The following is a 19864-nucleotide window of genomic DNA, read 5'->3' on the forward strand; positions in this document are numbered from 1 at the left end:
TTTGTCAATCGTATGAAACTCTACTGAACATTTAATGACACGTGCTTGACAAAGAAGCCTCAGAGATCTTTTTTCAGATATCAACAACCCGTGTTCTAAGTTGGGAAAAAGGGTTGTGACATCCTTAAAATCCATCTCCACGCGTGTAACTTTTTTCACATGCACTTCGAGTTTGGGAAACAACTGTGATTTTTGATTTCAGTTAAATTAGTGTCTTTATTTTTGGTATTAGCTTTTATTAGATTATTTATGATTTTTAATTTTGGATTAGATTAGTAGATATAATTTAAATTTTGTTTATATTTGTAAGAAGATTGATTTATAAAATCAAAAATTTATAATTACATTTAGATTTTAAATTCATTTTTTTTATTATTATTTATCAATTTAAATGTTAAATATTCAAATTAATTCAAAGATATTATATAAAAGAAAAATAATATTTCGTTTGAATCATTCAAAAGTTTATCTAGAGAATGTAGAAAGTTACATGATTGCTTGAAGTTGTGAAAATTGTTAAATCATCTCAAATGATTAATTGTTAAATAATCTTAAATGACTTTACTAAGGACAATATCTTTTATCGTTTATACAAATAATCCCACAATATCAATACATAACACCAAGTTTTCAATAGTACGTTTAGATGCCTAAGGCAAATAAGAATATAAAATCCAAATATCTATATTGAATCTATAGGTCAAGCTCAAACCCACAAATGAAAGATTGAATTCATAGCAAATAAAATATGATCGTTATCTAATAAATATTGAGCATAGAATACAAAGACAAATCATGAACATCATTTGTTACAAAATAGTCTACATCAAACTCTTAGATCTAAGCATATGTATTTTATATATTATTGTATGTACTTATTCATGAACATAGAAAACTCAAACAAACCTATTTCCGTATAAAACTAATGAACAGACACTCTTTTGAACCGAATGAATGAAACCCTATTAACAAACATTGGTTATTGCACAAATGTTTCTCTCTTTACTATTATAATAGACTTTGTTTATCACAAATTACTTATTCTTAGTTGCACGCGGCAGGAACTCGAGGCTTGGCGTCTCTTGTTTTTAAACTATCAGTTATCTAGTGTTTGAAGGTTATAACCCACAAGATAAAATCGATTTATAAGAATACCAAAAATTACCTAATTCAGCCTCATAGCTCATGTGAGAGGAGTATGCCAGTTTACAACGGAAAACTTTGCACTGAATGTTCTGCAAATTTCCTTTCCGGAGTTCAAGAGTCTTCAAAAGAAGTGGTAAGAGTCTCCACATGAACGTCTTTAAAATATTTACTAGAAGAAAAAATTTCGTCTTTCCTTTTTGAAAAGAATTCGGAAGTAATATGTGCATGCCTAGGCTCTCGGGAGCCATTAAAATCCTTAATAAATTCCTACAGATAAAAACCGTAGATAAACATTGAAATCCTTGCACATTCGAAGCCTGAATAATGTAGGGAGATTTTATAACAAAGACTCCTAAAATGTGAAGCCTTTGAAAATTTTGGGTGAAGTTGTGGGCATCCATTAATGGTGTGTCGCACATGTTTTTATCACAATTTTAAGATATGTAAAGCTTGGTCAATGTATTACAGAATCTAGTTATATGTATATTGTAATCACGAGCTGTACTGTTGTCGAACAGGGAATTTCAACCCGGGTCATGTTATAATTACCTTTCATTTCCAGTATACTACAAACTCTTGGACAACACTGGTTTAGGGTTGATGTTTCTCTTCAATTCTCATATTGTTAATGAAGGTAAACATTATTTAAGTCCACCAGGGCGCATGGTACTGAAACTATCGCATTAGTCATAAGGCAAACAAAAATGAAGCTTTTAGGATCAAGGTTTGGAAAACATATGTTCAGGGTCCAAAATATTACGACCTTACCTAGCAAATTATGTACAACTACTAATAATTCCTTGTCGGAGCTGGAAATCACGTTATACTCATTTGGCGGATTTGAGCCATCCTGCAGTTCATCATCATCACGTTCATGTTTAATAACCGCAGACATTTTTTAATTTGCATCAATTTTTCGATTTTCCATAAGATCATGTGAAGTTAAATGTAGCAGACAAGACCGACTGTGAATGGAACAGATTGAAACAGTTTTTCTTTTCTGGATAAATACTTCTCTAATCACTTTTCGATCCAATCTTTCAGGTTGGCATTTTAGTGCTTGTTAGGGCAAATGCTACCAAAGATCACTTTGTGGAACGAATTGAGAAATATTCAACTTGCTGACCACAAACTTATAAACATTAAGAATGACGTGATGACCAAAATTTGATAAATCGACATGCAAGAAATGTAAGGGAATATCAAGGAATAAAATACCAAATTCCCATAATCAATAACAGGGATAAATTTATCTTAGTTGGGATGGCATTAATTTTTTTTTGATAGGTGAAGCTTTGGGTATGGGTCCACTTCCATTTTAATAAGCATCAAATTATAAACAAAAATATCGTTTACTTCATGTGTCTTAGGTCATTTAATATTTGTTTTGGTATTGTGTCATTGTATAGGATTAAGAAACATGTCATGATCTTGTCTAATCCTATCTCTCATCCTTTGCCTATATAAGCAAGGCCTCTTGCACACTTGTATCATAAGATTAGAAGATCATTATCATAGATCTTAATATCAAGCAAGCTCTTTTTTTGCTATAGTATTTTGTGGAAGATTATCATAAGTGATCCTAGGGTGTGTGAGCTAATCTTTAGATGGAGGGGGTGTGTGGGAGTTGCCACCCTGCCACCACTCCACCATTGCTAGTTGAATGGCGTTGTTGCCCAAGGTGGCAATCTTTTTTTTAACTGTGAGCCCCAATGTGATTACATGTGTGATTGTGATTTTAGACCCCAAGTGCCCATATCGATAGAGGGCTGGTTTCAAGCACTTCGTAGTGGTGCAGGACTATCCATCTTCTGTTGCTACTTTAGAGTTTAGATTTTCTTCTTCGAAAGTATCTAATGAAGCAAGTAAATCATTGTTTTTTAAGATTATCTTTGTCGGATGTTTACTTGATAGGTATTTTAGACTTGTTTGTGGAGTCTCACATTTTAGATTTGGGGGACACATTTGAGGGGTTATGTCTCCTCTTTGATGTCAGTCATTGCATTATTGTTGTCAAATCATCATTGTCTTTGGAGAAGCTTTATATCAGTTTCGCATAGTCTCGGTTTGTCACCTTCTTCTTTGATTGGGCATATTCTTGATTTGATTGTGGCATCATCATCTTTCTTGGGCAAGGTGACACCTGAATAGATGTCAAAGACATTTTTATGCTTCTTCCTATCAATTCCTTCCCAGGATGGGAAGCATTCCTGGATTTGTACTTGGTTTTGTTTCTTCCGAAAAGGAGACAAGTTCTTTGTAGATATTTGATCATGTTTTGTCTTCAAGCATCTACCATTTCTACAAGAGATTATACATTGTAGGGGGCCTACATAGTCTCTCTCTTTCCTTGTTATGGGGGGCTATTGATTGTATGTTTGTGAAGGATGTAGTCTTTGGGGGGTTATGTCGAGTCTTCCATTCATCACTTCTATTACTTGTAGATGATTGCTTTCTTGCATTCTCTCTTTTGGAGGGGGCTTTCCCTATGTGGTTTTTCTGCTTTGCTCTATTTGTGAGAGATCATTTGTAAATGGGTACTTGACATGGCTGAGTAGTCGAGACCCATCATCCATTGTCCTTGCATCATTTGCATTGGTTTGCTCCTCACAAAATTGTACTTAAGGGGGGATTTTGGTGTGAATAAGGTGTTTTACTTGACTAGTTCATTGAGCAGGTCCTATTCACATGTTTAGTTTACTTAGGTCCTAGGAATCTTTCCAGACATCTTAGTTGTCTAGATGAGATCTTATCTGATCTTATCTTAATTCATTTACTTCTTGTGTCGTAGGTCATTTAATATTTGTTTTGTTAGTTGTCTCATTGGATAGGATTAAGACACATCTCATAATCTTATCTAATCTTATCTCTGATCCTTGCTTATATAAGCAAGGCCTCTTGTACTTTTTGTACAATAAGATTAGAAGATCATTATCATAGATCTTAATGTCAAACAAGTTATTTTCTGGCCATACTCTCTTGTGGAAGGTCATCTTTTGTTTTGCAAGTGATTCTGGGGTGTTTGAGCTAACCTTCAGCTCCTACATTCAGTTCCTTTTGTTGTCCATCAACAAACGAACAAGCTTGTCATGTGGTGGAGATACCTTGAACTCACATGCATAATCTTTGGAACTTTTTACATATTCATCCACTGACTCCTATCCTTGATGCAGATTATAAAGTTCCAAAAATTTCTCATCCACAGTTTTTTTGTTGAAAACATCAATTATCAACTCATTTAATTCCTACCAAGTGAATAATTTATCATGTTCATCTTGCACGTCCAAGTTATCACAACACCACCATTCTTAGGCATCTCCTTCAAGATGAAGCAAAGCAAATTGGATTTTTTCCATATTAGACATGGCGTGCATTTGAAAATACACTTCTAATTTATGCAAACCTTACTTCTGGAAGAATTTTCAATGTACATAGCACCATAAAAATTTGGAACTTCAATCTTTGCATGCAGTGTTTGGACCTGTCCTTGTGTAGTCTTGTCTGCCAACATCATTTCTCATTGTCCTCTACACATTAAAATCAGACTCTGTATAGCAGTCTGCATTGTTGGCCATATAGGCCCTCCAGAGCCTTTTGAGGGGATCATCATTGAAGTTTTGAGCTTCACATTGAGGGTTCTGATGTGGTGGAGGAGATGCATCATGGGTTGGCCTTTGCAGGTTTCAGTAAGGGGATAGAGAAGATTTGGGCTGAAACTTATGACATGATTCAGCCTCAGGAGAAATGGGACTGTGTACTGCAATTAGTTCCTGAATTATTTGTGACATCTTCCATACACTCTACATCTTCACTTATGTTCTCAGCATATAGTTGTCATGCCATTGTTGGCTCTCTATTTTTTTCATTGTGCTGAGTTGCTGACAGATAAATTCATGTTGGCAGGATTGGTGCTCATACCACTGTTGTGAACCTGAACCTGAAAATGTTAATTACAGCCGATACACAAATATGGATCGAAATTAGAATTGGAATATAAATATACAAATATATATTTTTCTTTATGAGTTTACTTGCAAAATCAACAGAAATAAAATCTGTTTAAGTATCACAAATAGATAGAACAGGCCAAGCTCTTCAGTGAGCCACACTTATGTGGAGAAGTCACTGACTCCCCCCTGACAATTTGAGGGGAAACCTTCTTCATTCCAAAGACCCTTAAGAGTTGATTATACAGCCTCTTATAATGAGGAAGATAGTGGACAGAAGAGGAAGTGTGTAGGCAATAATCTTCCCTGACTAACAAATCACCATCAATCAATGATTAACTGATAATCGATAGTCTCTTAACACAGTGCAATAAATCCTAACTATACTTCTAACTAGGTTCTAACTGTCCTTTAATTTGGGAACTCCTAATTATGTGCTAACTGTTCCTTGATTATAGGAATCCTATCTGTTTATTTAACTGTGCATAGATCCTAACCGAACAACTATATCAGTACAAACTGTCCTTTATTTTAGGGAGATGGAGCTGATTCACTGTTGATTGACTTTGACTGACTGCTGGTTCATTACAGACTTCTAGATTTTCTGGGGCCCTAGCAAGGCATTTTTGAGAAGTCAAGGATTTTAGTTCCCATCCCTTGAAGACCTGACCTATCAAGGTTAGTGAGGGGACCAAGGCCTGGCCATTCCTATATCTCTGAGTTAGAGATGGTAGTGAGGGTGTCTTGGTCCAACCCAATGCTAGCAAGCAATCTTCAAATCTACTGGCTAATTTGCTTCATGGTATGAATGGGAAAGCTAATTTGCTAAACGTTTTGTGTCAATGCACGAGTTTCTTAAAGAATGTAGTTAAACTTCCACTCTGGGATATGACCTTTTTTCATTGTATCATGGGTTAGACTATCTGTTTGTTAACAAGGGTTTTTTGTGCGATGTTTTATTGGTGACGGGTGTGTTGTTATGCATTCCTTGATTATGCCATTAAGGTAATGAGAAAGTCCTTGTTTCATTTTTATAAAATTTATCTGTAATGAGTTTGTGACAACTAATGAGGTGTAGGCCTCCTCAGGGTGGTAACATCCATGCTGCAATAAAAATAGTCTTTAGGAAAATTCCACTTTGTTATGGATGATTGCAGTATTATCCTACAATACATTAGAGACAATTTTGAACAAGCTTAGATTGTGACTTTAAAGGTTTTTAAGTGTACTTTCACATAGAACATATGCCATTCTTGAAGTCCAGTTTGGATTTTAGTTATTATGAATTTTCTATTTCATATTAATGTTTCTGTGACTTATGTTGCATGATGAAGAGTTTGATGATGCCATTATAAGTTCAAAGAATGTCTTTGTTTCTAATTGCCTATGACTCTACAGACAGACTTAATGAGTTTTAGACAATTAATGAAGAATCGGCCTAATAGCTCCTTTGCCTTATATTGAAGGCAAGAGATCAAAATCTTGGGTGAGTATCTTTGATAGATGATTCATAAAGAAATTATTGCACTTGTTTCAACTAAATGTTAATTATACTAATTTTTGGACATTATATTGCTACTTACAGATTTTTGTTTAAATAGTTGTAACTTGAAGGAGATACATGGCAATAACCTTTGCAAAACCTTTACTCTCTATTGGCCATTGTTGGGGCTCTTCCCACCAAGACTACCCTTTGCCTGTTCTGCCTGCTTCAGCGGTCAGTTGCAGGTATAATCTTGAACTTAAATATTTAGCCTTTTATGTTTGGTATTTTTCTTTGTTTGAACTTCTATCCTGACTGTCTAAAGGTAATTTATGCAGGCCAAAAAGTATCAACATTGCATTAGTAATAGGACCAAGATGCCTCCAACTAAAAAGTAAAATCTCAGATTTCAGGTGCCTCATATACTATATATGAAACCAATGCATTTCTTATTTCCTTTTTCGCATGTAAAGGCTTTGAAATTTAAATTCTTGACTTTGTCCTTAATTCATGTGCTGCTGAGAATAACTTTTTTCATGATAATTTTGTAAACCCACAGTTTTACTAAGATTATTATGAAATGTTGGTGCTCAGCTGCTTTTCTTTGCCATGTCATTCTCAAAGAGTTGTTGCAATAGCAAAGGGATTATATTCTCCTTCTGCCGCTGACTCCCCAGAGGGAGAGTTGGACTCTGATATTTCTGGCAAGCCTGAGCCTTTTTTATCTTTCACTCAAGAAAATTGTGACAATGAGGTATGCGAATTGATCCAGTGCATACTCTGTGTAATTAATACTTTAAATTGTTTTCTCACTGATTCTTTATTCTCTTTGTAGTATTCTAGATGAATTTTAATAATTCAAGAAACTTTAGAGTAGTGTAAATCTATCTTTTTCACAGGTCAGTGGAGTTCAATTTGGGTGCCCCTCCCCTAAGCAGAGAAAAAAATAATGTGACATAATGCTGTCAAAGCTGGAGCACGTATCCCTGGTTACAGCTAAATGTCAAAAGGGACAGGCTATCCTTAGTTCTGAAATCATACAAAGTCTGAAAACTAAACTAGACATAAGTCAACTTTCACTTGAGCAATCTTTTAGAGAAATATCTGAATGAATTGGAATGGATTATGGGTTTTTTAATTCAATATCTAGGCTACAGATAGTCAATGTTGAGTGCACAAAGCATGGATATTATGGCTACAAAAAAACATGGTCACTGGAATAGAAAATACTTTGCTAAAGGTCATAGTAAAGGAAATTAATGTAAAACATCAAAAGCCAGCTGCAAGATCTTCAATTCCAGGTTTGTTGTCATTCACTAGATAAGTTTTTGCATACAGCTTTGTCCAACTTATTGAAACTTACAAAATGTTTTAGGAAATGCCTTGATGATTAATTATCCTTGAACTACAACTTTTACTGGATGTGCACAAAAACTCTGGGAAATTTTTAAGCTTATGTAGGTGACCTGTAAAAAGCCCAATTCAACAAACTTTTCCAGCACTTACCTTGTATAGGCCACAATGGGGGTTTCAGGACAGTAGAAACTTACTGAAATCAGTTTTTTATTAGACGAAGTAGTTGTGACTGTTGATTGTAACTAGGTAGAATGCGGATTCCAATTACCTTAAGGCAACATTGGAATCCGCCAAGGGCTGGGCCCTTCTCTCCCCTCTTACACGCCACACTAAAGGGAAACGTGTTCCCTCTAATAGGGCCGACCCTATAACTACAAGACACATGCCACTCAAAAGGGAAATGTGTTCCCTCTAATAGGGCCGACCCTATAAAGTAATAAAATAAATAAAAAGGTTCAGCACCAAGCCGACCTCAAATAGGTCCTCTTGCCTCATATAAATAAACAACTACTTGACCTTATTAACATACAATGATATCACATGCAATAATCATTCTGCAAGTGCGAAAATCAGAAAGAAAGAATTCTAAATGCGAGGTGAAGGAAGTGTGCATTGAGGCGACTGTTAATACAAGGGTGAACTTCAATAGAAGATGCAAATGGCAAGACATATGTGAAGCCAAAGACAATTTCCAGATCTGTTCATCTGAAGGTCATCTTGCTGTTATATGCAAAGTAGATTCAAGAGGTGTATTGCTGTGTGAAAGGCTTAGACAAATTGGTGTGCCACATCAAAGCTACCAACTAAGTAATGTACTGTTACAATTGGATATAATTCATAGTCAGATCTGAGGATCTGTTGGCTGGGTTTTTCCTCCTAGGAGGTTTTCCCAAGGTATTTGTGTGTCGTGTTCATTTTGCTCAATTTATGTTTATGTCTAAGTCTGAAAGTAATTAAACTAAACAACAAATATATTGATTTAGTAATTAACTTCAGTTTTCTGAGTATAGTTTAAATCTGAAAGTCTAAATCTCAACATGGTATTAGAGCCAGCTTCGTACTAACCAGTGATCAGATTTAATCATGTAATTTCAGTCTCTTGTTCCTTCCTTCTTTGGTGACAGGTTCAAATAGAAATCAGATTTGAAGCAACACTGAAACCAAAAGAAAGAATTAAGTTATGGCATGTTGATCAATGAATTAGGTCTTCAAACTGTGAACATCTTCCTTAGGCTGGAAACAAGTTTCATTGATCAGTGAACCTAATGCAAATGAGGGGGCAGTTGCAACAATTAGGATATGATTCACCTTCGACCATTGGAGAAGCCTGCATGGTAGTATTTGCTATTCGCGTGGAAGTCTTCGTCAGGTTGATAGTGAATCTGACACATTCAGGTGTATTCTCCCAATAATTTAAAATAAAAGATTTGTTCATTTAACATTTAATGTTTTCATTGTCATCGAAGTCGTCTTATTGAGAGATCCTTATATTTACTACTTGATTAAAGAATCTATATTTAGTCCTTGTTAAACTAAATATTATAAGAGGGTTCTTGGTTAATTAAGGTTGCTGTTAAGGGCTTATTATTTCGTTTGGGCTGCATATTTATGTAGTGTTTAAGATCTGATTTAAATAAAGAATTGCAGATCTGATCATGGAAGGTTGTGTCCCTTTAAAAGGGTAGATATAATGAAGAGTTGCACTCTCTCAAAGGGTGCTAATTGTGGAAAGGGCATACATGATGAAGAGGTGTGACCTCTCCCTCACATTGAGAGATATAAAGGAAAGGAATCAAAAGCATCCAGTGACATCACCATGGATCGGATCAGATCACAACTGTTATAAAGTTACAGGCAGTAACATCTTTGTTCTTTGTAGTATGCATAGGGATGAGTTGAATATGTATGCTTAATATATGAAGCTTGATAATGTTCTTATGCAGAATTTAATAGTAATATTAATATAGACTGTAATATGTATGATAGTTTAATAATGCTTTTCTATCACTAACTGTTCATATGACTATTAAGTAAGTTATGTGATGGAGTTTGTAATACCTTTCAATCTCACCATCCAATTATGGAGGGAGAATACAAGGAAGCAAGAGTACTAGGCTCCAGCAGGTACGCCAACCCCAAGTGTGGGCCAAGAGGCCAAGTTGATGGGTCCTTGGTGCTCTTGGGCTTGTTGGAGAGGGATAGTCTCGAGGCACCTTGGGTGATTCTCCTTGAGCTCCATAATGGGAACTGGTGTAGGGAGAGAAATGGTTTTTTGAATCCTTCATATAGCTATGCAATATATAAGAATGTTGAATATATAGTCTATCAAGGCATAATGGAAATGTTGACTAATCTGTTGTCCAGGGTCCAGACCAAGCTTAGTTGACAATAATGTCCCCATATTGTAATCACTATGCACAAATCTTAATATAAGAGGGTCCCATTAGGGGACATTACACCAGCAGTTGTTGGAGTATGGAGTGCTGAAAAGGGCAAATCTGAAAATAATATTAGACTGCTGTTTTATGCTTGATTCGAAGATTAATTCCTTTGATGTATTTGCTGTTGGATGACTAGAGGTTTGATCTGAAATACCTTTATATCCTTTATCAAAATTATTTTGATTATATATACTGCAACTTACTAATTGCTATTGATTCATGGAAGTATAGTTCTCTATCAGGCTCTCACTATCATTGCTTGGTTAGTATCTTCATTGGTAAGTATACTTCACTCTCCTTGTAAACATTCTATGTCACCATCATGTGGTACTTCATTATTAAAAGGTATTAGTACTTCCTCATCTATGATCTGATTGAGTTTTGACTATCAATTGAATGATTCTATAATAGTTACATAAAACTGACTTTTCAGTTGAGTATTTGTTATCATGAAGTGTGAAGTATTATGGAAATTAATGATATACACTATATTCTCAATTGCTGACTTAAGAATTGTTCTAGTTGATAACTATCGTACTTTTGTGAGCTAATTGTAGATTCTATTAGGTCATTCTAATGGTTGAATGCATGTACTCTCAAATCTATGGAAACCCTGGTGAGGCGGAAAATGAATATGACTAACCCTTATGAGTTTCTTTGTACATCCTTCATGAAAATTAGATTTTTGTTATACCCTGTATGGTGATGTACAAGTTTCAGGTTGTATGTTACAGGCTGACTCTTTTAATTTGTGTCACATAAGTATTGTCTCAGCATTCTATTTATCATTTGTTATATTGTTAAAGGGATGCATCTAACTTATCATGAATGTTGTGATCCTCACTCAAGGTCATTTTTATATAACCTCATATAGTAGATGATGTATGGCGAGGGCCAAGGCCTTACTGAAAGGAAATAAAAGAGCAAGGAAAGGAAAATTAATCCAAGAAAGTTTATGATGAAGTAATTGTTACCAAGAGAAAAGCAATAAACTTGGAGCATCACCCAAATGTGAAGAAGGAGGCACAAGAACTTTTGAAAGGGGAAAAGCAAAGAAAAACCCCTTGTGATATTATGAATGAGGCAATGCCTAAAAATGAAAGAGAGAGAGAGAGAGCAAGAAGCTCTTTACAATATTGTCATTAAGAAGAAATGAGAGAGGAGGCATCTCTTAAATAGAGATGAGGAGAGGAGTTACAAAGTAACTCCCAAATCTATGAATGCCACCATTCATAAAATGTGTGTGCCATGTGTCCACATCCTCTTATGGAGGAAATCTAATATTCCTTAATAAAGGAAAATAAAAGAAATGACTTGTCCTCACACATGTACTAGAGGACAAATTACATGTAGGAATTCCAAAGGAATATCCTAAACTAAATAAACCTAAGCTAAGTAAAGATTAAATATTCTAACACCCCCCCTTAAGCTTTACTTGGGGAGCTTACATCAAACCCTTTAATGGGTTGCAATCCAAGATTTTTACAATGAAATTGGAACTTTTCTTTACAAAGTGGCTTGGTCAAAATATCTGCAACTTGGTCTTCCCCCTTGCAATAGAGGAGTGAAACTTGCTCGTCTTCAATTTGTTCTCTAATAAAGTGGTGTTGGAGAGCAATGTGTTTTGTCCTTGCATGGAAAACTGGATTTTTAGCCAAGGCAATGGCACTTTGGTTGTCACAATACAATGGAGTTGGTTCGTGTTGAGGTAGACCCAAATCTTCAGGTAATCTTCTAAGCCACAAGACTTCTTTGGAAGCATTAGTGCATCCTTTGTACTCAGCTTCAGTGGATCCAAGAGAGGTAGATTGTTGCTTTTTACTATTCCAAGAAATTGCTCCTGAACCAACAAAGAAACAATAACCACAAGTAGATTTCCCATCATTGGGATCTCCACCTAGATCGGAATCAGTAAAACCTTTTAAAGTAAAATCAGAATTTGCATCATAAAACAAACCTACATTAATAGTTCCTTTAATATATCTTAAAATTCTTTTAGCAACTTTAAAGTGTGTTTGTTGAGGTTTAGACATGAATCTTGAAACCAAACCAACACTATAAGCAATATCTGGCCTAGTAAGAGTTAAATAATTTAAACTTCCAACTAATTGTCTATACAAAGTAGGATCAACAAGAGGAGTTTGCATATCAAGCATTAACTTAGTGCCTAATTCAATAGGAATTGAAACATGATGAGCATCATTCATTTTAAACTTATCTATGAGATCTTGAGCATATTTACTTTGAGATAAGAAAATTCCTTTAGAGGTTTGCCAAATTTGCATTCCTAAGAAATAATGTAAAAGACCTAAATCAGTCATTTGAAATTTTTGATTAAGTTGAAACTTAATATCAGAAATCAAAGTATTGGAACTTGAAGTAAGAATCAAATCATCTACATACAAGATAATAATTATAATATCATCTTCACTATGTTTAATATACAAGTTAGGATCATTTTTACTTCTAATAAAGCCTTGAGAAAGAAAGAATTCATTAATCTTTGAATACCACTCCCTAGGAGATTGCTTTAATCCATAAATTGATTTCTTTAATTTACAAACTAAGTGTGCATTACCTTCTTTAATAAAACCAGGAGGTTGAGACATATAAATTTCTTCATGTAAATCACCATTAAGAAAAACACTTTTAACATCCATTTGGTGAATAGGCCAATTCATTCTAGAAGCTAAAGCAAGCACAAGTTTAATTGTAGGCATTTTAGCAACAGGAGCAAAAGTTTCATTATAATCTAAGCCTTCAATTTGAGAAAAACCTCTAGCAACTAATCTAGCTTTAAATTTACTAATTTGATTATTAGCATTCAATTTAGTTTTATAAAGCCACTTGCAAGAAACAAGATTTTTACCATGAGGCAAGGGAACTAAATCCCAAGTTTGGTTAGAAGTTAAAGTATCATATTCTTCCTTCATTGCTTTTTGCCAATGTGGTTGATTTTTAGCTTGATCAAATGTTTTAGGATCATTAGAATTCATAATAGTAGTCATTAAAGCATAATTACAATAATTAACTCTCCTAGCTTGAAGTTTATCCATTCTAGCTAAGTATTCATCACTATCTTGAATTAAAGATTTAAACCATTTAGGTCTTCTTTTAGAAGTAATGGATTCATCACTAGAAGAGGAGTCATGAGGAGTAGAGTTATTATTATCATCATCACTATCACTAGAAGGAATAGAAAGAGATGCATTAGGAGTAGGGTTAAGAGAAGGAGGTTGGTCCTCCACAAGCACAACTTTGGTTTGACCAAGGTCATCATCCTTCACTTTAGAACAATCATGAATGCCTTTTTCTGCAATACAAACATCTCTTGCAACTTTTACCTTGTTAGTAATAGGATTGTAAACTCTATAACCTTTAGTATTTTCATCATAACCAACAAAAATAAAAGGAGAAGATTTAGCATCTAATTTTTTTCTTTTCTCCTTAGGTTTGTGAACATAAGCTATGGAACCAAAAATTCTTAAATTCTGCAAATTAGGCTTTCTACCAGACCAAGCTTCTTCAGGAGTTTTATCCTTTAAGGCTTTGGTAGGTGTTCTATTAATTAAATATGTTGCACAAGCCATAGCTTCAGCCCAAAACTTGTAATCCATATTTTTAGCATGCAATAAACATCTAGCCATTTCAACAATTGTCCTATGCTTCCGTTCTGCCACACCATTTTGTTGTGGTGTATAAGGAACAGTAAGCTCATGTTTAATTCCAAAAGATTTCAAATAAGCATTAAATGTATTATTGACATATTCTCTTCCATTGTCAGTACGAAGAATCTTAATTTTAGAACCAGATTGCCTTTCTACAAACATATGAAATTCAGTAAAAACATCAAGCACTTGATCCTTACTATGAAGGAAATATATCCATGTTCTTCTGGAAAAATCATCAACAAAGGTAAGTGCATACCTTGAACCTTGGATGGAGGGATTCTCCATGGGACCCAAGAGATCACTATGAACGAGGTGCAATTTAGTGTATGCCCTCCAAGATTGACCATGAGGAAAGGGTTCCCTATGCATCTTACCACTCATGCAACCATTGCAAACAATTTGAGAAGGAACAATACTAGGCAATCCATCAACCATATTTGCTTTTTGCATCAATGAAATATAATCAGAATTGAGATGGCCAAGTCTTTCATGCCATATAGTAAAATCAACAGTAGTAAGCAAAGAATACTTTGGAGGAGCAAATTCATAGAACTTGAATAAGTTATCACTATCCATTTTAGCAGTAGCAATAACATGATTAGTGTTTGGATCAATGATATAACATACGCCCCTATAAAAGTTAATCTTATAATCTTGACAAAGTTTAGGAACTGAAATCAAATTTGATTTTAATTCAGGAACATAGAGAACATCATGTAATTTCCCATTAGGAACATTCACATCACCAATAGCTTCAACTTTACAATTATGATTATTAGCTAATTGAACAGGAATATTAGAAATATCGGGATGCAAAGATTCAAAACATTTTTTATGAGAAGTAACATGTTGAGATGCACCAGAATCAATAATCCACTCAAGTGGTTGAGAAACATTATAAGTACATGTAAATGCATGACGAGATGAATTACCATTATTATTATTACCCTTCTTATAATGAGGTTTATGTTGATTATTTTGATTATTTTGATTCATGGGCTTTTTACCATTTTGTTTCTTAAAACAATTATTAGTAATATGTCCATCTTTCCCACAATATGTGCAATGGGGTCTTGTTTGAGAATTATTCCTTTGATTATTGTGATTATTATTATGAGAATTATTATGATAGGATTTAGAATGAGATTGATAATTAGGAGATTTGTGATTATTATTATGATTATTATTATGATTATGATTATGTTTATTATTATTGGATCTAAAATTATTATTATGATTTTGATTTTTAGACATAAAAGCATGTTCACTACTTTTAAGAGTACCAAATTGAATTAATTTAGCTTCCTCTTGACGCAATAAATTACGAAAAATATCATATGTTAATTGAGTAGCTAAGCTAGGAATAGCAAGTTGAGCATGAATATTCGTAATAAATTGTTGAAATTGACGAGGAAGACATTTTTTAAGAATAAGATGAATTAAACGTAAATCAGCTAGAGTAACTTTTAAACCAGTTAATTGACTATTAACAGAATCAAACTTTAATAAGAATTCATCCATAGTTTTAAAATCTGTATACCTTAGATCTTCAAGTTGATCTTGAAGTTGACTTTTTCGGGATTCATTTGAGCTATCATAAGTAGTTTTTAAAATTTCCCAAGCTTCATGCGCTTTTGTACAATTTCCAATTAAAACATACAAATCAGGAACCATTGAAATACCAATTAAACCAAGTGCTTCCTCATTTTGAGCCTTCCATCTATCTAGGTCGGCTTGAGGAGCAGATGTAGCGGGTTCAAATGTTTTATCAGTCGCAACATCCAAAAGGTGTTTGAAATGAAAAATAAACGAGATATGTGTTTTCCAAGAATGATAATTGGAACTATTTAATTTAATTTCTGGAATTAATGTAGACATGATAGCAAAATAATAGTTTGTAAAAAAAATTACCCCTTTGATTAAAAAAAATAAAAATTAACCTCCTTGATTTAAAAATAAACCAGATTTGAGTAAGAACTATAACAAAATTTATGTAAAAAAAATGTTATATTCAAATCTTAAATAACAAATTTTTAAACAAAAAAAATATTTACCAAAGAAAAAATTATATTTTAATAACAAATTGAAATTGTTTTTTTTGGTTTTTTTTTAAAATTTGATTTAAACAAATTGCAACTCTTAATAACAAAATAAAACTATTGTATATTAAAAGCTTTATAAAAAAAACTTTATTCAAAAAACTTTAATTTATTTGAAATTTAAAAAAACTTTATAACTAAATTTTTTTTTTTTAACGTTATGGCGTTACTAAAATTATGGCGTTACTATGCAGAGGTGCAGAGACGTTTTTTAACTTTATATCTAAAATTATGGCGTTACTATGCAGAGGCGTTTTTAACGGGTTTTAGGGTTTGGCGTTACTATGCAGAGATCAACGCTGGAAGAAAGACTGCTATGCGAGGGCTCTAACAGAAATGCCTATTGGTTTCGGTATGGATGCAATTGCGAGTGGTCTCATTTAACGCCCTGGCAGTAGATGCTTGCAAAATGTGGAACTGTAGTAAACAAGGCACGATGAACTGTTTGCGGTAAACTGTAGTAAACAAGGCACGATGAACTGTTTGACAAAACACCTCAAACCCACAGGCAGATCGTAACTGGTCTCGAGGGCTTTGGTGCAGGAACAGGGTAGCGGCGGAGAGTAGAGCGAGCAGGAAAAGGAAAGCAAAGCAAGATGCCGATGCCTCAGCCTTTGTTGAACAAGAAGATTGTTAAGAAGCGTGTGAAGAGGTTCAAGAGGCCACAGAGCGATCGCAGGATTACTGTCAAGGATTTTAGAGCATTCAATACTTTTTATGGTTCAAATGTGATCATAGTATACCTGAGAATCTGAAATCTGAAATCTGGCAACTGATGTCGATTTTAATCTCTGAATCTTTTGTGCCACGACTTATGTTTGAAGAAAGTGGCTTTTTAATGCCCAATTTCTTCATTCGGTCATTATTTAACCAAATATGTTTTCCTCAAATTGATTTGATTGATGGTAAAAAGTAGGTGAACTGTAAGATACTGCGAAAATACTTTAACAACTGTTATCAACTCTTAAGAAAAAAATTCAGTAGGTTTGCAGCCTTATTTTGGATTTATGACATCCGCATGTTTTTATGCTCGGCACTGGTAAAAGCAATAATAAACTTATTTTATTTAACAATAAACCATAAAATATCTAAAACAACTCAAAATGATAACCACGGTATGGTTGAAAGGGACAATAGAGTCACAGTCCAATGACTGAAAAACAAAACAGATACAATCATACAAGAAGAACAAATTTAAGTTTGAGTTTAATCCTCAACAAATTTAAGTTTAAATAAAGATTATCGTTTTTATTTATCAATAACACCTGCAAATAAAGATGTTAGGACTGAATGGCAGATTTAAACAAATTGAATCAGAATAGTTGTAAGCAAGAAAAAGGTTAAAATCTGCAAGTGAATCAGAAATGAAGTTTAATGATAAATTAGTTTTGGCGGCAAGCCGACCAAATAAATTAAGGAGACTAATTTTGGCGGTAAACCTTCCAAACTATGCACACTAAAAAAAATAGAAACGTTGGCGGCAAGCCTTTCAAAGATACAAATTTAAACTAAAAAAAAGGAGGAAGTTTGGCCGCAAGCCTTCCAAAGCCCTTTTTTTAATAAAAAACTAACTAGAATAGGAGATTAAACCTGCAGGCAAACTTGTTAACAAGTTTGAAAAAAAAATTAAAATCTGAAACTAAAACCTGCACAATAGAAAATATTAGAAAATGACTTCTTCTCCTCTCAAGAATGCCTCCAACAAGGTGAACTCCACAGAATGGTAACCTTCATCAATGTTAACTTAAAACAAGGATTAGAAACCTGCTCTGATACCATGAAAGGAAATAAAAGAGCAAGGAAAGGAAAATTAATCCAAGAAAGTTTATGATGAAGTAATTGTTACCAAGAGAAAAGCAATAAACTTGGAGCATCACCCAAATGTGAAGAAGGAGGCACAAGAACTTTTGAAAGGGGAAAAGCAAAGAAAAACCCCTTGTGATATTATGAATGAGGCAATGCCTAAAAATGAAAGAGAGAGAGAGAGAGCAAGAAGCTCTTTACAATATTGTCATTAAGAAGAAATGAGAGAGGAGGCATCTCTTAAATAGAGATGAGGAGAGGAGTTACAAAGTAACTCCCAAATCTATGAATGCCACCATTCATAAAATGTGTGTGCCATGTGTCCACATCCTCTTATGGAGGAAATCTAATATTCCTTAATAAAGGAAAATAAAAGAAATGACTTGTCCTCACACATGTACTAGAGGACAAATTACATGTAGGAATTCCAAAGGAATATCCTAAACTAAATAAACCTAAGCTAAGTAAAGATTAAATATTCTAACACTTACTGACATCAGAAATCCATAAGCTTGGATTGATGTGGCTTCAGAGGGAGCTTTGAAATAAGGCATAAGGATCTTCAAATTCAATTAGAAGAAGTTTGAAGATGTGTCATGATCATAATTGCGCCATGGGTCCAATTCATAAAAGGTGAAGTTGGCATTTCTCATCCTTGTTTATGAATACTTATGATATTATGATGCTTGGCTATCAGTCTGATATTGAGGATTAAAAGGGAGCCCTATGATCTTCAATAAAACTCTTGGTATGAAAGAATTGACAATTACTTGATAAGCCTAGGGTTTTGTAAAGATTCTAACCTGTTCATTAAAGTATTTGAAATGCTAATTTTGATTTCTTATGTGGATGATCTAACTTTGACTGATAAAGATAGTCTCATAATTTGATATAAGAAAGAATTAGCTCAGAATTGAGATGGAAGATCTAAATCTAAAATGCATTACTTCTAGGATAGAAGTGTGGCAAGGATCTAATGAAATTATTCTAAGTCAAGTTTTCTATTGTTATGTTAGAATTATGGATTGTAAACCTATATGGAAACTAACTTGAAGAAGTTGAGTATGTCTGTAGCCAACTATGATTTTTCAGATTCATCTGAATAGAGGCAGGTTGATTGGTGAGTGTTTCAGCTAATGAAAGCTAAGCATATTGTTGCAGCCAAGCATATCTTGATATATTTGCAAGACACAATTGATTATGGGCTGAAGCTGCCATCACATTAGAAGACTACTTAGGTTCAGATTGGTCAAGATGTGTTACAGACAAGGAAAACACTTCAAGCATTCACCCGCTGCTATCTCTTGGACCTACAAGAACAGTCCTCAGTTGCATTGAGTATTGCTGAAGCTAAATACATTGTTACAAGTGTTGCATCAAGAGAAGCAGTGTGGTTTTTCAAAATTCTTGCTATGTTGTTTTGATTTATTATCAGGGTTGTATAGAGATACCTGACAATTCAGTGTTTTATGGTAGGACAATCCCGTGTTGTAGATGTTCTCACCAAGTCTCTTGACGCTTGAGTACTTCAAAAGATAGACTTGGAGCTGTGGAGAACACCGCCTTGGTTGAGAGGGAGTCTCAACCTTAGTGATACATTGTGTTGTATCAACCACCTTTTGCAGGCAATGCAAGATGGTATTGTACTCTTCTCAGGGAGATCAGGGAGAAGATCAAATGTAACCATCCTCTACGGGCAATATAAGATGGCAGAAAAGATCCTCTCCACCCTCTGCGAGCAATGTAAGGTGGATCCATTCTTTGCTTGTGTGCAAGATGGAGAATTATGTTTATTCCATTCTTTGCTTGTGTGCAATATGGAGATTATGTTTATTCCATTCTTTGCTTGTGTGCAAGATGGAGGATTATGTTTATTAGATTCCATTCTATGCTTGTGTGCAAGATGGAGGACTATGTT

General features: G+C 34.2%; 1 protein-coding gene across 1 annotated transcript; it reads left to right on the plus strand.

Annotated features, from left to right (window-relative positions):
- Window positions 1–1009: 1009 nt before the first annotated feature.
- LOC131038052 (uncharacterized) lies at window positions 1010–7536 on the plus strand. Its single transcript, XM_059211524.1, has 5 exons — window positions 1010–1279; window positions 6679–6821; window positions 6915–6989; window positions 7171–7347; window positions 7476–7536. Exons 2-5 carry the CDS (start codon window positions 6715–6717, stop codon window positions 7534–7536), a joined length of 420 nt encoding a protein of 139 aa, XP_059067507.1. The 5' UTR covers window positions 1010–1279; window positions 6679–6714.
- Window positions 7537–19864: the final 12328 nt, after the last annotated feature.

This window comes from Cryptomeria japonica, chromosome 9 (genome assembly GCF_030272615.1).
Source record: "Cryptomeria japonica chromosome 9, Sugi_1.0, whole genome shotgun sequence".
NCBI classification, from domain to species: Eukaryota; Viridiplantae; Streptophyta; class Pinopsida; order Cupressales; family Cupressaceae; genus Cryptomeria; species Cryptomeria japonica.

What these genes read in the sequence shown, in the direction of transcription:
- LOC131038052 (XM_059211524.1), top strand. Translation starts at nt 6,715, where the DNA reads ATGGCAATAACCTTTGCAAAACCTTTACTCTCTATTGGCCATTGTTGG. An exon ending in GCTTCAGCGGTCAGTTGCAG is followed by an intron (nt 6,822 to 6,914) that starts GTATAATCTTGA and finishes TAATTTATGCAG; the next exon opens with GCCAAAAAGTATCAACATTG. An exon ending in GAGGTATGCGAATTGATCCA is followed by an intron (nt 7,348 to 7,475) that starts GTGCATACTCTG and finishes TCTTTTTCACAG; the next exon opens with GTCAGTGGAGTTCAATTTGG.